A 22,488-nucleotide genomic window follows, 5' to 3' on the forward strand; every position below is an offset into this window, starting at 1 on the left:
TGTTTAAGTTCATCCATCACTAAAAAGAAAAAAAAAAGGTATCTCTTTTATGACATATAAGTCTATTAAAGAGAAACAGTTATCTTGAAAGAATACTCAAAAATGATGTAAATATTCTCTTTGATACGTCAAATCACACTATATTTATGCACTCTCCGACAAACTTTTTTCTGGTCTCGCGCACAAATATCTTTTCTTTTTTTTTTTCTCACCTTTATTTCCATTTTTTTCTTTTCTTTTTTCTTTCTTTTTGTTTCTTGCTACTGAACCTTCCTCTATTGAATACGTTAAGTGGTCATGTCTTCTTGGTGGTCTTTTGGCGCTGTAAAGAAGGTAAAAAGAAAGAAAGAAAGGAAGAATTATTATATAGTACACTAAGTTGTATTTGTTTCATCTAAAAAATTTACCCTTTCCTTTAGGAACAAACCTCTCCAACACCAACCACTAATCATGCTTCTCCAACACAACCTTTCAAAACCATGAGCACTGCTTTTCGTAGAGGTGTACAATACAACAGTAAGCGCGTTTAGTCCATTTGCAATACATCTTCTAACTTACACTTTTTTTTTTATCTCCAGTGAAAATAGTTATTCGTGGTGATGTCATGACAGGGAAATCTACGCTTTGTAAGTCTTATATGATAAGAAGAAAGTATTACGGTACGTATAATTCTTGGAACTAATATATATTTTTTTTTTCTGAATATTATAGTCAATCGCTTACAAGGGTCTGAATTCGAAGAAGAAACATATCAATCAACACCACAAATACAAGTCGCCAACATCCCTTGGCATTACAAAGGTACTAGACAAGTTGAAAAGAGAATTAAAAAAAAAATAAGGAACTCACATTCATTTGTATCTTTATATTTTTTTTTTTGTATTGTAGACTCCAATGATATAGTCAAAATTGAAGTATGGGATGTAGTAGATAAGGCTCACAATAACAACACGAAAAAGGATACGGGTATCAAATTGGAACATGCCTCTACTAGTAACACTACTACATCAACAACAACGGATCAAGCTACCTCTACGCCTTCACCATCAACAGATTTGGCTCTAGATGCATCGACTGTAGATGTATATCGAAATGCCCATGCTGCTTTATTTATATTTGATATCACCAAACAATGGACTTTTGATTATGTCAACAAGGCACTTGATTCTGTACCAGAAAATGTGGCCGTGCTTGTATTGGTAAGTGTAAATTAGAAAGAAATAAAGGTATTACTTAGTGATGCACCTCATCTTATTTTTTCTTTTTTTTTTTTTGGATATCAACTATCTATCAGGGGAACTTTATGGATAAAGAGTATGATTTTTTTTAAAAAAAAAAAAAAAAAAAATTCGGGAAATGAAGTTCTAGGACTGATCATGTGTTTTTTTTTATCAATTAGGCGGGTGGTCAGTGTGGATGAAATACATGCAACTTTATATGAACACAACAAACGACGTATAGAAAAGGGGACCATCAAACCCAACTTGATCCGATATGTTGAAATCAGCTTGAAAACAGGTCTTGGGTTAAAATTTATCTATGATTATCTAGGTGTACCCTTTTTGCAACTTATGGTAAAAGTCATGAGGAAGAAAGAGATCATTCTTGTTTAACGCTACTATTTATAGATGGAAACCCTTCGAAAACAACTTGAACTGAAAGCTACAGATATTCTCGATTTATTAGAAACATTGGATAAGGATGACGATGTACCGGAACATATGCAAAGGCGGCGAGGACAAGATAATTTTGATCAACGTAAGTTAATTTCAATTGACACATAATCTTGATATCTGATATCTTTAATGATAGCTTCGGAACCACATTTGGCAAGGCAACATGATGCAATGAAAATGGCATGGGATGAGGAACTGCAAGAGATTGCTGCTGATCGTAAGTCATATTCTCTATTTGGAATTACGGGATTACTCATTCTGTGTCTTCTTTCTTTTTCTTAGATGAACCTACGGCAATAGATAATGAATTGGGACATGAGCGATCTAATCCAACTCCTCCTCCACCAACAGCTCCTGTGAAAATGAAAAAAAGGCACGGATCACTTGTTTCACCAGATATCCAACCTCCTGCGGTGGATCAGTTTGATGCTGGATCTATAGAAGATGATTGGTTTGGTGATGATTCGGTAACTCAATCAACAACCATGCAAATCCCTCAGCAACAAGATCAGGACAACAAGAATGAAAATGACGATGATGATGATGACAACATACCCGGTAATCCTATGGTGACAAGAGATGAAGATGTGGCCTCTGTGGAATATTACCAAGAGAAACAGCAAGAGCAACAAATAAAGTCTACCACAACACATACATCGATATCACCACTGGCGCAGCAACGCAGATCGAGCCAAGAATCAACGACAGTTATGGTGATGGTACCTGAAGAAGATATAGATGATGAAGATACAAACGATGGTTCAAATGACAATAGGAATAACCTTGGTGGCATGATGGCATATCATATGTACCAATCGCCTGTTTTCAAAAGTGAATTGAATGATGTGTGGGCAGCTCATGGAACTATTGGCGGTAGCATGAAAACCAGTGGCGGCGGTGGAATCAACGTGATACAATCTGACAGTGAAGATGAGGACAACATGATACGACAACCTATGAATACGACACCTTCCGACTTTGATGATTATCAACATCGATTCGACTCCTCTTCTTCTTTTACAGGCATAGATGGTAGTGGTGGATATGAAGAAATAGGTGGCGCAAGTCATGACAACCCTTGGTCTCAACCTACTTATGAAAACTTTGATGCTAATGATAAAGATCCGATTCGCTACGTGGAACAACAGGAAGAAATGACTGATTACGGAGCTCCAGCCGATGTACCAGACAAGGTAGACAAAATAATAATAATAAATAAATAAAAAAAAATATATAAGTCTGACTCCTCTTCTTTTTTTTTTTTGGATGGTAGACTTCCAGTACAGACAAAAAGGCCAAGAAGAAGAAGAAGAAGAAAAGCAAATCAGCGAAGATAAGTACAAAATCATAGTGGATCGTGATTAGTTAGTTTGAAATACATAACGTAGATGGGTTGAATATATAGTTTTATTTTTATTTTATTTTATTTTATTTTGTTGTAATAAAGAAAACATATAGTTAAATCACAATGAAACTAAAAGATAATATATACTAATAAGAATAAACACAAAAAGGTAAAAAAAAAAAAAAAAAAAAAAAAAAAGGAAGTGCAGATCGATAAACGGTGGGATCAAAAAAAAAGTGTCATGATGATGATTTGGGAGTCCCAAAAAGGTGTTGGCTTGGCACAGGAAGGTAGGAGACCAATAAGAGATTTTTTTTTTTAAAAAAAAAAGGAAAAAAGAAAAAAGAAAAACCACTATACAACTAAATAAGATAAATAATAATGATAATAAAAAGAAGTAGGTTCCTTGTTTCCAAGTGGGCATCAATGACAAAAGTGGGAAGGCCAGTATCTTCTTTTCCAAATCATCAGCGCAGACCAAAGGAGCCATATCAAAGAGAGTGAGAGAAATTTCAAATATAAATAATAAAAATAATAAAAAAAAGTCAAACAAAATGTACAATGGTATATATATATAAAAAAGAGAGGAGGTCATAGAGGAGGGAATAATAATATAGGGGACATAGGTGGAGAAGTAGGATCTTGAGGAAGTAAAACAAAATCATTGGTATCAAAAGTAAAATCATCGGGCATATCATTGTCAGATGCCAAGAAAAGTAAAGGAGAGGACTGTATTTGTGGAGCTGCCAGATCAGGTATATCAATGGGAATAGTAGTAGTAGTAATGGTATTAGTAAAAGATGCTGAGGTGCCACCAGTGACTACCGCGCTATTTGAGTAGGATACAAAGTGTTCGAGATCGTCCAATACAATATGATCCTTGTCAGGTTCTTGTCCAACATTGTCCATAGACGAAGAAGTAGCAGTAGAGGAGGTAGGTGGTGGGAAAGGTGGTGGTCGAACAAGCCATGAGTGCGGTTCCACTTTAGAAACTGGTGGTGAAGGTAATGACCAAGACTGCCGCTGTTCTGTTGTTAAAGGTGTTTGTTCTAAAGTTGGTGAAGTTGAATTGCTAGTGTTGGTTGGTATCATGGTGGTTTATTGTTTATCACCTTCAAGAGGCTACAGTATAGACAATGTTGTGGTAAGTGTAATGGTAAAAAGAATTGTAATAACAACAAGAAGTACAAGGTAATGATAATGACAATGGCTGTATACGACTCCACTTTTAAAAAGAAAAAAAAATACTGTTTTTTTTATTTTTTCAAAACAAAAAAAAAAAAAGGAAATGGATCCAAATAAAAAAGAAGAAAAAAAGTGAAAAGAAAAGGAAAGAAAAAGAACAGACGTGTTGGAACACGTTGACGACCCTTTATATTTTGAGTCTCATTGACTTTACTTCATTTTGGGTCTCCGTGCGTAAGTTGCAAAATAAAAAAAAGGCGCAGCATAGCTCTTGCACATTACCATGGCAACCATTATCCATTCAAAGGAAAAACTTCAAGTGTAACCTTTCTCAAGTCAAAGCTCCGATGAACCTCCAATTCAGGGGGGGTCAATTCCTCTTTAGGGCGTAGATATAAAAAGGTTTGGTTTCATCTTTTCGTTTTCTCTTTCTCTCCTCTTTTTTCATCTTTTTTTTTTCTTTCTTGTTTTCTTTCTTTTTATTTATCATCCTTTTAATTATTTGATCACAGAGATGGTCTCTTCTTCATCCGTCAGGTAATATCGAATAATAAATAAATTTTGAACTACTCATTGATCATCATCTATCTCTATAGAGTTGCTGTTCGAGTTCGACCAATGACAAGTAAAGAAAAAGAGGTTTATCAAGATCGTAAAGATTTCATTGATTATATAGCAAACGAACCACAAATCGTTGTTGGTCAAAAGGAATCATTTACATTTGATCATGTTTATTCACCTATGGATAATCAAGAAACAGTTTATACCACATGTGTTCTACCTTTAGTTTACAAATTTTTAGAAGGGTAATAATAAAAATATAAAATAGATGAAAAAAAAATAACAATGCCTTTTTTGTACACGGACAAAAACATGATACACTAAAAGACCGATTTGAATTCTAAACTCTTTTTCTTTTTCTTTTTTTTTTAAAAAAAAAAATATGATTCTTTATCCATATTGCCCTGCTTCTCGAATGATCATCTTTTTTTTTTTTTTATTCATCAAGGTACAACGCCACTGTTTTCGCATATGGGTAAGATGACATGTTTTTTTAATCAAGACAGAAAAATAGTTTACACGTTTTCATTATTTTCGCTCCTTACCTGTCCCCCCCATTTTGCATAAAGCGGTGTTCTAATTTTATATTACCTTTTTTTTTTTTTATTATAGTCAAACAGGTGCGGGTAAATCATTTAGCATGGGGATTGGATTGGATTCATTTATACACAAAGATGATGAAGGTATTGTTCCTCGATTCATCACCACTATGTTTAATCAGTTGGATCAAAAACATACTGATGGTAATTATCAAGTTCGTGTCTCCTTTCTTGAGCTGCATAACGAGGATCTTGTGGATCTATTATCACCAAGTAGTCATACTCTGAAAAAGGAAAATCAACCCATGGTCGTTATCCGGGAAGATGCAAATGGCGCTATATGTTGGAGTGGTATTAGGGAAGAATCAGTCAATCATCCTCATCAATTACTCAGTCTACTTGAAAAAGGATCAGTTGCTCGCACCACAGCATCCACTGATATGAATATATCATCATCACGCTCTCATGCCATCTTTTCCATTCAACTTTATCAAACAATCATGGATGATCAAGGAATCACTCGTACTATTACATCCAAATTTCATTTTGTAGATCTCGCTGGCTCTGAAAGGGTAAAAAAAAAAAAAAAAAAAGGTCAATGTTATCCTCATGTTCCTGAGTTTTTTTTTTTTTTTTTTTTTTTTTTTTTTTTTTTTTTTGGTCACTCCTATTTGATGTTTAGTTAAAAAGAACAAATGCAGTTGGTAATCGAGCAAAAGAAGGTATCTCCATTAATAGTGGTTTATTAGCTTTGGGTAATGTTATCTCTGCTCTTGGTGATACTTCTAAAAAGGTGTCTCATATTCCTTACCGTGATTCAAAATTGACAAGACTACTACAAGATTCCCTAGGCGGTAATAGTCAAACATTAATGTTGGCTTGTGTATCACCCTCATGGTCAAATCACAAAGAAACATTAAATACATTAAAGTATGCCAATCGTGCACGCAACATACGAAACAGAGTGATGATCAATCAAGATGTACATCTTCAAGGGGGAGACAACAGTGATTATGTCAAAAAATTAAAGTCGCAACTCCTTTGTCTCCGTCAAGAACTCAAGGGGAATGATGAATTTTTGCTTGCTGTCAATCAAGAAATGGATGGTTTAAAAATTCAAGTAGAATCATTAAATCAAACCATCGCCACATTAGTACAACAATTAGCTGAAGCAAAATATCAAAATGATTGTCAATCATCCATGGAAGCAAATCATCATCATCATCATCAACAACAACAAGAAGGTATATCTAATAATCTGGCACATGAGTATGCGCGTACTATTGAAGAACTAAAGGTAGAATTGTCTCTAATACAAAAACAACAACATCAACAACAACAACAACAACAACAACAACAGCAGCAGCAGCAGCAGCAGTTGATTAGCAAGCAAATACAATCTGTTCATCCATCCATCACATCTCATACAGGATCTAAAAAGGAATCATCTATATCCGATCGTAAGAAAAAGAAACATAGTTATCGATTTGGAAGTAAAAAATACCAACGATCATTCAGCAGTATAAAAAAGAGACAACCTCTATATAGTAATCCCTCGCCATCACCAGTCAAAGGCATACAACAAAAAGGAAATTGGATGATGATGATCGAGAAACAAAAAGATATCATTGATCAAGAATTAAACTATGTCAATTCTATGAAGGTACTATATATATATTAAAAAAAAAGGGGGAAAAGTTTAATTCTTACATAGAAAGTTGTTTCTCATTTTTGCCTAGTCTTCCATTTTGAGCCACCCAAATTGGGAACCCGACACTGTGCATGGAAATTTTCAAGATATCATGCTTTTTTCTTCCAACTTCACTCTTGAACCCACTCTTCCCGTTTCTGGATCCAAAGTAAGATTTTTTTTTTATTTTTATTTGAAAAGTTGAATGACTCAATCAATTATGTTTTGAAAACTAGAACTTTACCAATGGACGTGCCTCCCAATCTCCTTCTCATAATGATACTGTTGTCGTTTTGCAACGATTTGGTGATTCACTTCAACAGCAACAACAGTTTATTGAATCCATATCTAGTGCAAGATATACACCATCTCCTCTTCAGCAAAGTAGAAATGAAACAAATAAACAACAACAGCAGCACAAGAAGGAATTGGATGAAGTGAAACGACAATACGAACAACAAACGAAGAAACAACAACATGAACATCAAGCCTTGAAACGACAATATCAACAAATGATTATCAGTAATGAAAAAGCAAGAACTCAACACAATGCAACTATTCTGACACTCAAACAAAAATTGGATACAATGACCCGTGATAAAAAAAAGGTGATCAAGAAAAGTAAGCAAGATGCTGACCGAGCTCGCGACCGTATCCGTCAATTGGAAAAACAAGTAAAACAATTGGAACGACAAGACATCAAATCAACTCATCTGAAGAAGCGATTGGAACGTGATCTACATACTCAGAAACAAGCCAACAAACATGCCAAGGAAGATATCGCTACTCTTGGTGCACAACTGACATCAGTAGCCGTGATGATACAAAAAGTAATACAAGCATACAAGGCAACATCCAAAAAAAAATCTTCTTTGACTTCCTCAGATCGGACTCTGCTTGCCAAAGCTGTCGCCTGCGCTCGTGTTCGTGGCTATTTGGTCGCCCAAAAACATGGTCTCAATAACAATAGACGTGGAATTAAGGTCGCATCGCTACAACAACGGATGGTAGAAAAGAAGCAATTAATTCGCAGGTAAAAAGGATATAATATATATATATGTGTGTATTATAATGGATAACTAACGGAGAGATACATCTTTTGTTCAATAAAAAAAAAACTTATTAGAGCTATCCATTTATACGTCCAAGCTTATGTACCTATGCATCTTCATGAACAGCTGGAACAGAAGGTATGATGGAGAAAAATCGTAAAAAAAAAAAAAAAAAAAAAAAGAGAGAGAGAGAAAATAACGATATTCATGAGCTTATTAATTTTTTATTATTAGCGTGACCGATTACAACTTGAACAGCATACAATATTGGCTGAACATGATGCTTTGATACAAGGCATTAATAATATGTCTTTACAAGATATGGATGACCGAATGAATGCAGTTGCATTAGAATATCATCAAGTATGCAATCAAATTCAACAATTACAACAAGAACAACAATTACAACAAGAACGACAATTACGACTGCAATCCAATAAACATCATATCAACAAGAAGAACAACTGCAGCGAGGATGATGACAATAGAGATATTAATGATGATAGCAGCAGTGATGATACTTGGATGGACGATATACCTTTTTGGAATACAGAAGATGCTGAAGTGGCCTATGAAAATGTATTGACATTAGTGCGTACACTTGAACCCGAAGAAACAAGATTGGTATTGGAAACCATGGTACATGATGTGATCCGATTAGAAACCGAGACACAACAGCAACGTTACTTGATGGCCAGTTCAGAGACTGCTTTGCGATCGCTACAGAAACAAGTCGAATGGAAACACAATATTATTCAGGATCCATTGGTTATGACGCCTACTTCAACCACCTCTTCTTTGGATAGCAAATCCACTCTGATACCTCGTCCTTCTGTTAGTTCGGCTTTACGACCATCTGGTTTACCTAGGCGTAGTAGTTGCAAGTAGTAATTATTATTCATTTTTAATAAAAAAAAAAATCAAATGTCTTTATCTATATACAATTATATGTTTTTGTTTTGTTTTTAATCAAATAGCATGATCTCATCTTTCATTTCATTAACCATCATCATACAAAATAACTAAAATCTTTTTCAATGTCAAAATAAAACTTTTTTTTATTAATTATATACAATATACATTTCATGATCTACTCTAAAAACTAATCTAATCCGTCCATCGATGTCCACAAACACGGCTTCCACATACATAAAACAAGGTCATCTTGGCTTCCACACGCCTGGAGGAGGACTGAAAGAATACAGCTTCAGGATAGGAACATCTTGGGCAAGGTATATTCGCTCGTGGCTATATATATATATAAGCATCAGTATCAACCATAAAAATAATTATCTTTCTTTGTTCTTTTTTTTTTTTTCCTTTACCAGAGTAGGATCCGCACTTAAATCAGTCAACACCATGGTTTGTTCACTAGATTGCGTATATAGATGAGCATAATAATGATATCGATCAAAATCCATTGATTCTAAATGTCAACTTACGAAGGTGCATGGATGATTTCATGACGATATACACGCATATTGTCAGCTTTTTCTTGAAATTGACAGTTTCGACAGGAAAACATCAGTTGTCGAGATGCTTTATCTTCTCGTGGGTATAAAAGATTGTTGCTAATTATTCAGTCAAGTCAAAAAAAAAAAAAAAGAATCAATTGAGTACAAAAAGGAATATTTCATTAAAAAAAAATACTAAACTACAATAAAGTATTACCATTCAATACAATATTTGAAGGTGGCCATAATGTGTATCTATATAAATGTGTAAAATGTATATAATAAGGAAAAAAAAAAAAAAAAAAAAAAGAGAGAATTGATAAAGAGGAAAAAAAAAAAATAAAATAACAACAAGAAGACTAGATTCTATCCCCGCCAGTTTTCAACCAATAGAATCACGAGTAGCCCACACATTTTGAGGAGGATGCCTTGATGATCATAGGTTGAAGCCATTGTTTCTTTGCTAGAGTATCAAAGAGGAAAGCAGATATAGAAAGATACATCATATCTTGCCAGTTCCCTATTTGCCAATAGTTCATCTTGTTCTTTTGCTCCAGACAATAAAATGACAAGCCACCAAAGACATCTTGTGCAAGTAAAGGTTCAAATTCGATATCCACATAACCGTATTGTTTCAGATAGGCACCATAGTTTTCTTGTGTTTCCATATTTGCCAAAGGTAGATGAAGAACAGTGGAAATATAATTCCATACATCTCTTTTCCAGCCACTGGGTAGAGTTGCCTTTTCATGTAATACTATATCATAGAGCCCTAAAGTACCACCTGGTTTCAAATGTTGGAAAGCTTGACGCAAAAAGTCCCATCTAGTATTGAAATGATATGCCGAGTCAATCGAAACAATATGATCAAACTCTAAATCAGTTTTCCCATCCTTTCCAAGTACTTTGTCCAATTCTGTCGCTGATCCTTCAAAAAGCTTGATCCTCTCTTGTTGTTTTCTTGATAGTTGTTCAGTTCGATCTTTTGACAACTTCCATTGAGCATATTCATTCGTAATCCCCTATTTGATCCAAAAAAGAAAAAAAAAATTGAGTGATAATATGATTTTTTTTTTTTTTTTTACGTTTTATTGACTTACAGTCACTTGACAATCAAATCGATCTAGCCAAAAAAAAAAAAAAAAAAAAAAAAGCCCACATCACAATAGAGAAAATAGGTTGCATGAATCATCAAATCAATAATAGATTACGTTTATATTCTTTACCTGCGAGAAATAAACAAGAATCCCCACAACCATAGCCAACATCTAAATATAAATAGAAATGTTAAAACAGTCCTTTGAACTAGATTTTACATAATTGTAACGTATAGTCGTTGTTTTTTGTACCTAGAATTGAATCCTTTGGCTTGATATTGAGTTTATCAACTACCATCAAAACTAAACGTTCACAAGCTTCAGAATAATGATTGACATGTTCAGACCAATAACCCATGTTGCACCATAACGTTTTTGGAGGTATTTCCAAGTTAAGCCATAGATGTCGTAGACCATACATGTCACTCGAAGTGGATTTGGAATGACACCAACTAGTGAGCCCAATGGCATGGAGGTATAAAAGAAAGTCTCTTAGCCAACCATTTGTGTAATAATATATCATAAATAATAAGAATCCTGTAAGAAGCAGAAGAAGCATGATTGGTTCGAGAAAAAAAAAAAAGGAAGTAAAGATAAAGAAAAGGGAAAAAAAAAGGGGCAGCCAACCTCTTTTTTTTTCCATATCCCCATCCGAAACGTCATTTGGCTGCGGGGACTGAACTCCTTTTTTTTTTTTTGTTTTTTGCCTTTTTATCAGTTTGACTTTGCTCTCACTCTCTCTTTTCTTTTCTTTCTTTGTTTATATATATATACAAAATCAATGGCCCTTTCCAAGCGTATTGTCAAGGTAAATAATGTATATTTTTTGATATTATTATTATTATTATTATATATAAATATTATAAGATGAATATGGAAGTCTATATAATTCTCTCTTTTTTTTTTTTTTTTGATGGATAGGAAACCGAACGACTTCTCAAAGATCCTGTACCAGGTATAAGTGCCACACCACATGAAGATAACTTGCGTTATTTTGATGTTATAATTAGTGGACCCGACCAATCTCCATTTGAAGGTAAGAAAAAAAAAAAAAAAAAGAAAAAAAAGAAATATACTCAATTATACTTTTTCTCTATTTTTTACTTTCCAGGTGGTGTATTTCGACTAGAATTGTTTTTGCCTGAAGATTACCCCATGGCAGCTCCTAAAGTTCGCTTCTTGACAAAGATTTACCATCCCAATATTGACAAACTTGGTCGTATCTGTCTTGATATTTTGAAAGGTAAAATATATATTGATAATATGAATAGATTGAATGGATGGACTAATGGAATGCATACATATATATATCTATATGTGTATATGTTTGCTTGATTGGTTTATATTTATATATATAGACAAATGGAGTCCTGCATTGCAAATACGTACTGTTTTATTATCTATCCAGGCTCTTTTATCTGCACCAAATCCTGATGACCCATTGGCCAATGATGTTGCTCAACACTGGAAGGAAAACGAAAAGGAAGCCATCGCTACTGGTAAAAATCATAGGACAAAAAAAAAAAGATATCTAAGGTATTAGAAAATGTCGCTTACCAGATGATTTTTTTTTTTTGATATTAGCACATCAATGGACACTCCAATATGCCTCGAATAGTTGATTACTTTTATCTTAGCCACAAATTATATTTATATGTTGTTATGGGAATGGCGATTTTTGATGGATTTTTTTTTTGTTTTGAAATAAACTAGGATTGATTTCTTATTGTATTTATAAATTATTACTTTTTTATGTTGAATGTGGTGATGTTACAGATGCTGTAGTTCTATTCTTTTTTGGTCTACCTCTTCTAGGGGCAGTATATTTATCGATCATTGGTGTCGACTGGAAAGGATCTTTTCCATGCATTATCTTTCGTGTATGATGATGATATGGTTGTTGTTGTTTTAATGTATCTTTAGAACGGCGTGGTAGTTGATGACCCACTTGTTTACTCTTTTCAAAATAGTCATGATCCTTTGCTACCACTTCATAAAGAGAAGGTGGATAAGCATTAGGTTGATGATGATTATAGATGGGCGTATGAGGTGGTGATACCCGGTAATAAGCAGGAAAAAAATGATGAGGAGATGCAGGAGACTCCCTTTCAGAAGATAACAGCATAATCGTACGAGCAGCAGCAGCTTCTTGTTCACCATGTTCATCTTTTGGTATAGAAGAAGGAGTGGGAGGATGAAGATTATCTTGGACCATCATTGCTTCTTCTACTTGTTGAAGATTCTTATTTGTCATTCCACTAGAGACTTTCAGTCGTGCATATTGTAATCGCGCTTTCAGTGCTGTAGCAAGCTATAGAATTTTGCATAAATGCATGAATCATTCATGTAATCTTTCTCTTTTTTTTTTTTCTTTCTTTATGATTTTTTTTTTACTTTTAAAACATATGTATGTTCTTCTTTTTCTTGAGAGTGATCATCATCTGAAGTTGATGGCGAATGACTTATAGTAGTAGTATTATGAATGGGATCATTCATTGTAATCAAAGAAAAATTTTATATATATATATATACACATCTACGTGTGCTTATTTTGAAAAAAAAAAAGAAAGACGTCAAGAGGAAAAAAGTACATGAAAAAAAAAATTTTTTAAAAAAAAATTCAAATGAACAGGTTTCACTATAAAAGAGAAGGGAAGGATAGCAACGGAATCATAAACCCGAGTTCTGGTGGGTTTCAATTTGGCCATGTCAATATGGCATCTGTCCAACTAAGATTAATCTTCATAATAAATCATGTGATTTTTTCTATATGTAGACTAAAACTCAATAATAATATATATATTTTATATAGCATATATAAAGATGTTTAAAATAAAAAAATAAAAAAAATCCTGTACCTTAAGTTTAAAAAAAAAAAAAAAAAAGATCTACGGTCACTGTGTTTAAAATCATAACAGCCAATGAAATGTCTCTGTGTAACGCATGAAAGGTGGGATGGCACGTTTTTGAACTCTCTTCGTTGATTTGATTATTTTTTATATTTCCTTTCCTTTTCGCTATAGTTCCTCTCTATTTTATTTTATTGATAATGCCCCCACTGTCTCCTCTAAGACTCCTTCTCTCTTTCTTTCTTCTACTTCCTCTTTCTCCTAGTCTTATGATCTTCTTTATACTTTGAATTCTCTATAGTATACTTCTTATTTCTTAGTTTTTCCCTTTTTTTTTTTCTTTCTCTTTCTTTCTGTCTTTTTTGAATCAAGATTGCTTTTACCATGGATTTGGCCGACTTCCAGATCGACATGGATATGATTCGATCTATGACTACAAATCAACAACAACACCAAAACCAACAACAACAACAACAACAACAACAGCAACAGCAACAACAACAGTCTCAACAGACTCAATCTGTACCTGTCTTTGAAAGAATGAATATGATTTTTCAAGACGAGAATCAACAAGATATGCCTTTTATGAACACGAATTATGCATCAACATCCAAACCTCCTATCTCTCAAACTTCTACTCCAGTTTATCATACACAGCAAAATGATTATTTTGATCAAGATGTAAAGTGAATAATACTATCTATATAGGATGATCACTGATCCCTTTTTATTATCATTATTATTAGGATATTCTGACACCTTTGATCTCACCTGCCATAACACCTTCATTCTCTTATCAACAAAAACTTCACAATGGAAATATTAGTAATGATCTCGACTTTTCTCCTTTGTCTTCTCCTGCTATGATGCCACAACAAGATCAAGATTATGCCAATCATCATCATCATCGAACTCATCATCATCAACAACAACAACAACAACAACAACATCAACATCAACTTCAACAGCGGTATCAAAATTCTTCGACATCAAATTATAACTACCCTGAAATGTCCCCTAATCAAATGTGTGAACAATATGAACAGTTAGAAAAGGCCAAGATGATGATCACTCGTCGACTTTCGGAACTTCAAAAGCAACAAATGTCTCAGGGCAACAAGATGACACCCAATCAAACAAGCAAATTGGCAAGAAACTCACCCTCTTATTTGACTGGATTGACTGATGGTATGTATTCAAAAATGGGAGTTAATCCAAAGTAGGAAATTGTTTTTTGATTTTTTTTTTTTTTTAGATACCATGAACAATCAAGATGTCATGTTCAGACAACCTGCGCAATTGGAACCCGTTACTCCAGCTTCATTGATGAACATGAGACAACGACAAGATTCCGCTGATCGACAAAAAGCCAAAATGACATACCCTCAAGTCACCGCCAAAGCAGCTTTGAATGAGCTGGACTTATCGGATAATTTGGAAACTATATCTCAACCACCACCGTCTATGCAGAACAATGACTATACAACTCCTCCATTCAATCCCAAGTCCAATGTTATCGCATCCACAACATCATCATCACTACCTTCATCATCAGCATCGTCATCTTCTTCTTCTTCTTCTTCCAATACGCCTAGTACTGGAAGAGGCAAAAGGAAAGCAAAGCATTCAGCCGAAACAGCCAATAATAATAACAACAGTGGTAGTAAACCAACAAGGAAAACAAGACGTGCAAATTCTTATAGTGGCAAAGCAGATGGGAAATCTCATTCATCTGGATCAAGTACGAATGGCTCCTATGGTCAGCATCAACATCATGCCTCACCTCGTGCTCTCAAACCACTATTGATCAGCCCAAGCTTGACACCAGATCGTCATCATCCTCATCTTACTCCTCATGTTGGTAGTAATGGCTCTTCTTCTACAGTATTAGATGCTGAACACATCTTAGCCACGAGATCTAACTATCAAAATCTTATGGAAGGCAAAGCAGCGGCTCTTGGTATTGCATTTTCATCTCAAATCAAAAGTGGTCTAGAAGTTCGACGTACAGCACACAAGGCTGCTGAACAAAAACGACGAGATTCTCTCAAGGAATGGTTCGATCGATTACGACGCGAAGTGGAGGAAGGTTATGTCAAGAAAAAATCAGGTTTAACTTCCAAGGTGATTCGTGAACAACAACGAGAAAAGGCTTCCTCATCTGATCATCAACAACAACAACAACGACAACAAGATGGTGATGATGACAACAATGAAGATATTGGAACTCTCAAACCTCTTTCCAAAGTACTTTTGTTACGATACGCCTATGAATACATTGCTCATCTTAAGGATACTTTGGCTGAACGTGATCAAGTCATCGATAATTTGAAGCACTCTCAACAAAATGATAACAACAATAGTGATAGTGGTGATCAAGATGAAAACGACATGGAAGATGAAGGTGATGGAAATGTTGGTGACGATGATGATGATGATGATGATATGGAAGACGCTCAAGCAACAAACAGCAACAAACATACCGAATAGTAACCAGTACAACCCCCTTCCTTTCTTTTATTATTTTTTTTTTATTATTATTATTATTACTTATGATGTGTATATGCATTTTATGGTTATGTCTTGTATTTTCTTTTTTTTTTTTTTTATCATATATCTTTTATTTTTTTATTTTATCCTTTCTTCATTTACATAGATTAGTTATTTGTATTCCAATCTTCCTGTCGTTTTTCCATTATTCTCTTTTTTTTTCCTCTCTTTTTTATATAGTATTTTTGCCTGTTTTTCTTTTTCTTTCCTTTTTTTTTTTTTTTTTTGTATATAATCTATTATCATATGGATTCTATAGTATAGTTTATGCCCATTTTTTATTATCATCATATGAATAAAGTTTATAGTAGTTGACATTTCGAAGGCGGATGTACTTTTTTAGAAAAAGAACTCTGATTGGATGTAGTGGCGCAAGTACTAAAATATGAAACCCAGTAAAGGTTTTTTTTCTCTCTCTTTTTTTTTTTTTTTTTTTTTTTTTTTTTTTTTTTTTTTTTCCTGTTAATCTATTAGATTACCTGAAAAGATATATACATAATTTATAAAATGCAAGATTCTATAGTAAGCAAACATTGCAAAAATAGAGGAGATATAGTTTACTTATTCATATTTTTTTTCTTATATAGGATCATACCTTGGATAGCGATGATGATTATGTTCCATATGTACCAGTCAAACAAAGGCGATTAGAAAAGATCCATAAATATGCTACACAACGTCGTTCGGCAGCACCAACACTAATGGATGAACAGGACGATGAAGACGCGGCAGCACAAGCTCGATCTAACATGAGTTTGTTGGATCAAATTGTTGAACAAAAAAAGCAGAATCTTATACCGGGTATGATTAGACAGTATACTTTTTTTTTTTTTCTCTCTCTTAAGATATTAATTTTTTTTTTGTTTTATTATAATAATAGAAAAAACTGAAGAAGAAAAACGTATAGAAGAGGAAAGACAGATTGAAGAGGCTCAAGCACGACACAAAGCATTAGTATCAGTTCAGGAAGCTGCTACAGGTGTACACTATACAGAACCAATGAAAACAAGGTAAATAGAAACAAACTTAGTGGATCGCTTATTTCATTTATTTTTAAAACTTATTTCTTTCATTTTATTGGAAATATTTAGTTGGTCTCCTCCTACTTATATTTTAGAAAAAGGTGAAGAACGTCATGAAGCTATTAGGAAGAAATACCACATAATCACTGAAGGGGATAATCTTGTTCCTCCATTGACCAATTTTGCTGTAAGTTCAACTGTTTTTTAATATCAAATCTATACTGAATTGTTATATTTCTTATTGATTAGGATATGCGCTTACCGAATGCTATACTGGATTACTTGGAAGAAAAGAATATCATGAAACCTACTCCTATTCAAATTCAAGGATTACCTGTAGCGTAAGTGAAATAGTATAGATCAGATGTATTATAATATATACTCATAATATTTGATTCCTTTTTTTTTTTTTTAAAAAAAAAAAAATAGATTGGCCGGACGTGATATGATTGGGATTGCATTTACTGGATCTGGAAAAACTCTAACATTCTCTTTACCTTTACTCATGTTTGCATTGGAGGCCGAAGTACGCTTACCTTTAGGGAAAGGAGAAGGTCCCATTGGTATGATTCTCTGTCCATCTGTAAGCATAATCTTTTTTTTTTTTATTAGGAAAGGATTTGGGATTAAGAATGTTCTAACTTCTAGCTTGAATTTTTCTATTGATAGCGCGAATTGGCAAAACAAACACATGAAAATATTTGCAATATGGCAGTAGCACTATACAAATATGGTTATCCAGAATTACGTTCTTTACTCTGTATGGGCGGTATCGATATGAAGAAACAAGAAAATGTATTCCAAAGGTAAGTTGTAGATATATATATATATAGAGAGAGAGAGAGAAAGAGTAATTGAACTTAGTACTCACTATATTTGTCTTCAGTGGGTTTCATATGGTTGTGGCAACTCCAGGGCGATTGATGGATTTACTCACCAAGAAAAAATTCAACCTTGATAACTGCAAATACTTGTGTATGGATGAAGCTGATCGAATGATTGATATGGGTTTTGAAGATGATGTTCGTACCATCATGTCATTTTTCAAGGTTTGAATAACAATTGATATATACTCTATACAAATGTCTTACTTTTTTTTTTTTTTTGAATAGAGTCAACGACAAACTCTTTTATTTTCTGCCACAATGCCCAAAAAAATTCAAGATTTTGCTTTGTCTGCTTTGGTACAACCTGTAGTAGTCAATGTAGGTCGTGCTGGTGCTGCTAGTTTGGATGTCATTCAAGAAGTAGAATATGTTAAACAAGAAGCTAAAATGGTGTATTTATTGGAATGTTTACAAAAAACACCACCACCAGTAAGTAATTAATGATGGTGACGACTTTTATTTCTTCCTTATTGATCTTTTTTTTTTTTTTTTTTTTTTTTTGATAGGTATTGATCTTTGCTGAAAATAAGAATGATGTGGATGATATTCATGAATATCTCTTATTGAAAGGTGTTGAAGGTGTTGCTATTCATGGTGGCAAAAGTAAGTGATCAACTAAACTGGTATGTATATATACTGATTGATTTCATTTTATTAGCTCAAGACGAACGTGAATATGCTATCAAATCTTTCAAGGAATACAAAAAGGATGTTTTGATTGCTACTGATGTTGCCTCGAAAGGTCTTGATTTTGCAGCGATTCAACATGTGATCAATTACGATATGCCCAAAGAAATCGAAGATTATGTTCATCGTATTGGTCGTACTGGTCGTAGTGGGAAAACAGGGGTAGCTACTACGTTTATCAATCAACATTGTTCAGAACAAATCCGATTAGATCTCAAGTTACTTTTACGTGAAGCAAAACAGCGTGTTCCACCATTCTTGGCAGCTCTAGAAGATCCTACGGAAAAGTATGGTTTACTGGGTGGTAAGTTGTCAAAAGAAAAGAAAAAAAAAGAGTAGAATTAATGAACTTATTATTATTATTATATATAATAAATAATAGGATGTACTTTTTGTGGTGGTCTGGGTCATCGTATCAACAACTGTCCAAAATTGGAACAACAACGTAGATTACAAATGAATGCTATCATGGGTGGTCGTCATGAAGGCGCTGGTGGTGGAGCAGACTTTTAGTTAGCTTTTTTTTTTTATTTTTTTTTATTTGTTTTGAAATAAAAATGATTGTGTGAAATATATATTGTATTTATGGAAAGAATGGATTTGATTTGTGGATAGATGAAATCAAAGATTTTTTGCATTTAAAATCACATGTATTTTTATCTCGTTTTTGACATGATGTGATGTAAGAATAAGTGGAGAAAGGAATTATAAAGTCAGTCAATGACAAAGCATCATAATTTTGATCAGGTACAGACAGATGAAGCTTAATCATGGTTCGGCTTGTATCACCTTGAGCAAATCATACAACAATGTGTACAAGTTGACCCCGCTTTTCAGTATATAAATATATATTATCCTTTGTTTTTTTTCATCTTTTAAATCATTCATTTTATTATTGTTATTGTTATTATTATTATTTGATTCAGTGATTAAGTGATCTTCTTTTCTTCTTTATCTACATTATTAACTTGACAGTCCAATGATCATGTGGCTATAAGGGCAGACATGTGAAAAAAAGAAAAAAAAAATTAAGGAAGCGGTGATACAAAAAGATTTCCTTATATAAATGACCCCGCAAAAAAATAAGTGAGCTCTCTTTCTTTCTTTTTTATTATTTCTTTCTTTTTTTTTTTCTTTACAAAGTCTCGTTTTTTTTTCTTCCTTTTACTATGTCTCCTATTCAACAAACATTATCAGCAAAAGAAAAATATGCAAAGGCTGTAGAGTAAGTTTATGACATGTTCACTCATTCATACACTAACATTGTTATCTATTATAGTCCCGTGGCTAGTATGAACGAAGAACGTGCCAAAGCATCCTTCAACATTCGTGATATGACTTATCTTTTAGATGGTGGTGAAAAGGCTACTGCATTAAAAGAAAGATTTATGATGGAATTAGAACGAGATCCTTTATTCAAAATGGACGATTTCCATGACCTGTCAAAATCTGAACTTCGTGAACGTACAATGGAAAAGGTACAATATTAAACTCAAACCTTTTTTTTTTTATATATATTTATTTTTAATCCTAATGATTATATAGTTCCGTAGTTTACTTCATCATTTACAAAACGAATCTGTGGAAATTTTTAGAAAACGTATGGAAGTCATTAGTATGATCGATCCTGGTTTCTGGACTCGTTTTGGTGTACACTGTAAGTCTAAATTCAAAATCCGTCATTCTTTTTTCCTTTTCTCATCTTTTTTTTTTTTTTTTATTCATCTATCTTCAAAAAAAAAAAGATGGTCTTTTTGTTGGTGCATTACAAAGTAACGCTACTTCTGGACAATTTGCCTATTGGTTGGAAAAAGGTGCCTTATCTCTTAATGGTATGGTGGGATGTTTTGCTATGACTGAAATTGGTCATGGATCCAATGTGCCTGGATTGGAAACAACTGCTACTTTTGATGAAGCTGCTGATCAATTCGTTATCCATACTCCTACTTTGACTGCAACCAAATGGTGGATTGGTGGTGCTGCTCACTCTGCTACTCATGCTTCTGTCTTCGCTCAATTGATCGTTAAAGGCAAATGTTATGGTACAAAATGCTTTATTGTTCCTCTACGTGATCCCAAAACTTATAATACTCTTCCTGGTATCAATATTGGTGATATTGGAAAAAAAATGGTATGTTTATTTTAAATTGTATTCTTTATAAGTGGTACTTATATAATTCTATTTCTTTTTTTTTTTTTCGTTTAGGGTCGTGATGGTATTGATAATGGTTATATTCAATTCACCAATGTTCGTATTCCTCGTGGTTATATGCTTCAAAAACATACTAAAGTATCTCGTACTGGTGAAGTCAAAGAACCAAAATTACAACAATTGACTTATGGTGCCTTATTACAAGGACGTGTGGCCATGGTAGTAGACAGTGGAAATGTATCAAAGAAAGCTCTCTCTATTGCCATCCGTTATGCTGCTGTACGTCGTCAATTTGCTAATTCCAAATCTGGTGGTGTAGAAACCAAGTTACTCGATTATCCTATTCATCAACGTCGATTGATGCCTCTTCTTGCTCAAACATTTGCCATGTTATTCACTGGATCGGAAATGAGTGAAATGTATATCAAGATGATGGGACGTTTGGAATCAGCCAAGGAAGGTGACAAGGATTTAGATGAAGTGATTGAAATGCTTAAGGAAACTCATTCTACAAGTGCTGGGCTCAAAGCATTCTGTACCTGGAATTGTTTGAATACCATCGAACAATGTCGTCAAGCCTGTGGTGGTCATGGTTATTCCGCTTACACCGGATTGGCTGGTATGTACCAAGACTTTGCTGTGCAATGTACATGGGAAGGGGACAATACTATCTTGACCTTACAAGCTGGTCGATTCTTGATCTCATCTTATCGCGAAGCTATGAAGGGTAAAAAATTGTCTCCTGGTGTTGGTTATCTTAACAAGTTGGATGCTTTGATTGGTAAGAAATGTCATGTACCTTCTTTGGATGCTATTTTGGATCCCAAGGTGATCATCGAAGGTTGGCAAGTCGTTTGTGCTAATGTGGTCAAGAATGCTGCTTTGGAATTTGAAGCTTGTGTCAAACGAGGACTTGATGTGGATGATGCTTATGAAGAATGCTGTAAGTTTTATCATACAATCTAATATTTTCTTATTTATTTATATTATTTTATTATATTTTATATAGCTCAATCTCGTCTCTATGCTGCCAAGTTACATTCTTATGGATACTTATTCAATCGATTTGCTGATGCTATTAGAAAAGTGGAAGGCAATCTTCAAAAGGTATTGCTTGATGTTTGTATGTTATATGGTCTTTACACAATTGAAGAAAATGCAGGTGCTTTCCTACAATATGAATACTTTACTCCTCAACAAATGGAATTCATTCGTGCCAAGGTGAACTTTTATTGCAAAGCTGTACGTGATCAAGCCATTCCTTTGGTGGATGCATTCAATTTGTCAGATTATATGATTAATAGTCCATTGGGTTGTGCTGATGGAAATGTTTATGTCAAGTATTTTGCTCAAGTCCAACGACAAAATCCTCAAGGTGAACATCCTTACTTTGACCGTTTGATCAAGCCTTTGATTCATCGTAATTTGGATAATAATGATGATGATTTTGAAGATGAACAAGCTGGCTTAGAAGATGAAGATGAAGATGATGAATAGACTGAATATTATTGGATCTCCCCTCCTTTTTTTTTTTTAGACACATGAAAAGATAGACCTTCTCTTTATTATATTCCCCTTCCTTTTTTTTTTTGTTTATTATTACTTTTTATTATGATTATATTTTGATGTTTATTGTTGTATAGTATAAATAAAAAAGAGTTTTCTTTTTTTTACAAAATGTCATTTTATACTAAGGTTATTTTTGGTGCATTGCAATTTTCGGAGTGATTCCGAAAATGGGA

At 33.7% G+C, this 22,488-nt stretch overlaps 9 protein-coding genes across 9 annotated transcripts; 6 read left to right on the top strand and 3 right to left on the bottom strand.

Annotated features, from left to right (window-relative positions):
- The first annotated feature begins 126 nt into the window (after window positions 1–126).
- Window positions 127–3,106, top strand: BX664DRAFT_328970 (uncharacterized protein). Its single transcript, XM_051544693.1, has 11 exons — window positions 127–333; window positions 420–516; window positions 579–626; window positions 712–801; window positions 889–1,199; window positions 1,295–1,314; window positions 1,400–1,574; window positions 1,629–1,758; window positions 1,813–1,893; window positions 1,959–2,869; window positions 2,950–3,106. Exons 1-11 carry the CDS (start codon window positions 298–300, stop codon window positions 3,025–3,027), a joined length of 1,977 nt encoding a protein of 658 aa, XP_051401571.1. The 5' UTR covers window positions 127–297; the 3' UTR covers window positions 3,028–3,106.
- A 1,482-nt stretch (window positions 3,107–4,588) lies between these two features.
- Window positions 4,589–8,936, top strand: BX664DRAFT_294651 (P-loop containing nucleoside triphosphate hydrolase protein; the record flags this gene model as incomplete). Its single annotated transcript, XM_051542112.1, has 10 exons — window positions 4,589–4,743; window positions 4,803–5,012; window positions 5,216–5,242; window positions 5,380–5,878; window positions 5,989–6,969; window positions 7,046–7,165; window positions 7,233–8,029; window positions 8,123–8,186; window positions 8,283–8,411; window positions 8,523–8,936. Exons 1-10 carry the CDS (start codon window positions 4,721–4,723, stop codon window positions 8,934–8,936), a joined length of 3,264 nt encoding a protein of 1,087 aa, XP_051401572.1. The 5' UTR covers window positions 4,589–4,720.
- A 142-nt stretch (window positions 8,937–9,078) lies between these two features.
- On the bottom strand, window positions 9,079–9,800 carry BX664DRAFT_328979 (uncharacterized protein). Its single transcript, XM_051544694.1, has 4 exons — window positions 9,720–9,800; window positions 9,491–9,619; window positions 9,374–9,419; window positions 9,079–9,296 (listed from the first exon to the last, which is right to left on the bottom strand). The coding sequence occupies exons 1-4, from the start codon at window positions 9,746–9,748 to the stop codon at window positions 9,156–9,158; spliced, it is 345 nt and encodes a 114-aa protein (XP_051401573.1). The 5' UTR covers window positions 9,749–9,800; the 3' UTR covers window positions 9,079–9,155.
- Window positions 9,801–9,897: 97 nt separating this feature from the next.
- Window positions 9,898–11,020, bottom strand: BX664DRAFT_348363 (S-adenosyl-L-methionine-dependent methyltransferase; the record flags this gene model as incomplete). Its single annotated transcript, XM_051547573.1, has 4 exons — window positions 9,898–10,524; window positions 10,603–10,625; window positions 10,729–10,770; window positions 10,852–11,020. The coding sequence occupies 4 exons, from the start codon at window positions 11,018–11,020 to the stop codon at window positions 9,898–9,900; spliced, it is 861 nt and encodes a 286-aa protein (XP_051401574.1).
- Window positions 11,021–11,286: 266 nt separating this feature from the next.
- On the top strand, window positions 11,287–12,338 carry BX664DRAFT_328981 (ubiquitin-conjugating enzyme E2 N). The gene is made up of 5 exons (XM_051544695.1): window positions 11,287–11,407; window positions 11,521–11,635; window positions 11,711–11,842; window positions 11,958–12,098; window positions 12,184–12,338. Exons 1-5 carry the CDS (start codon window positions 11,381–11,383, stop codon window positions 12,219–12,221), a joined length of 453 nt encoding a protein of 150 aa, XP_051401575.1. The 5' UTR covers window positions 11,287–11,380; the 3' UTR covers window positions 12,222–12,338.
- Window positions 12,339–12,533: 195 nt separating this feature from the next.
- Window positions 12,534–13,017, bottom strand: BX664DRAFT_328983 (uncharacterized protein). Its single transcript, XM_051544696.1, has 2 exons — window positions 12,994–13,017; window positions 12,534–12,910 (listed from the first exon to the last, which is right to left on the bottom strand). Exon 2 carries the CDS (start codon window positions 12,763–12,765, stop codon window positions 12,583–12,585), a length of 183 nt encoding a protein of 60 aa, XP_051401576.1. The 5' UTR covers window positions 12,766–12,910; window positions 12,994–13,017; the 3' UTR covers window positions 12,534–12,582.
- Window positions 13,018–13,816: 799 nt separating this feature from the next.
- On the top strand, window positions 13,817–16,006 carry BX664DRAFT_294658 (uncharacterized protein). Its single transcript, XM_051542113.1, has 4 exons — window positions 13,817–14,129; window positions 14,195–14,636; window positions 14,704–14,908; window positions 15,191–16,006. Exons 1-4 carry the CDS (start codon window positions 13,833–13,835, stop codon window positions 15,936–15,938), a joined length of 1,692 nt encoding a protein of 563 aa, XP_051401577.1. The 5' UTR covers window positions 13,817–13,832; the 3' UTR covers window positions 15,939–16,006.
- Window positions 16,007–16,456: 450 nt separating this feature from the next.
- Window positions 16,457–19,394, top strand: BX664DRAFT_277875 (P-loop containing nucleoside triphosphate hydrolase protein). Its single transcript, XM_051541380.1, has 12 exons — window positions 16,457–16,520; window positions 16,586–16,799; window positions 16,879–17,008; window positions 17,090–17,207; window positions 17,270–17,361; window positions 17,450–17,603; window positions 17,690–17,826; window positions 17,907–18,069; window positions 18,133–18,336; window positions 18,414–18,510; window positions 18,566–18,898; window positions 18,977–19,394. Exons 1-12 carry the CDS (start codon window positions 16,506–16,508, stop codon window positions 19,105–19,107), a joined length of 1,788 nt encoding a protein of 595 aa, XP_051401578.1. The 5' UTR covers window positions 16,457–16,505; the 3' UTR covers window positions 19,108–19,394.
- Window positions 19,395–19,731: 337 nt separating this feature from the next.
- On the top strand, window positions 19,732–22,243 carry BX664DRAFT_294662 (acyl-CoA dehydrogenase/oxidase C-terminal; the record flags this gene model as incomplete). Its single annotated transcript, XM_051542114.1, has 6 exons — window positions 19,732–19,819; window positions 19,874–20,072; window positions 20,140–20,251; window positions 20,340–20,725; window positions 20,801–21,689; window positions 21,756–22,243. Exons 1-6 carry the CDS (start codon window positions 19,764–19,766, stop codon window positions 22,241–22,243), a joined length of 2,130 nt encoding a protein of 709 aa, XP_051401579.1. The 5' UTR covers window positions 19,732–19,763.
- Window positions 22,244–22,488: the final 245 nt, after the last annotated feature.

The sequence above is a fragment of the Halteromyces radiatus genome, assembly GCF_025201355.1.
Source record: "Halteromyces radiatus strain CBS 162.75 chromosome Unknown BX664scaffold_3, whole genome shotgun sequence".
NCBI lineage: Eukaryota > Fungi > Mucoromycota > Mucoromycetes > Mucorales > Cunninghamellaceae > Halteromyces > Halteromyces radiatus.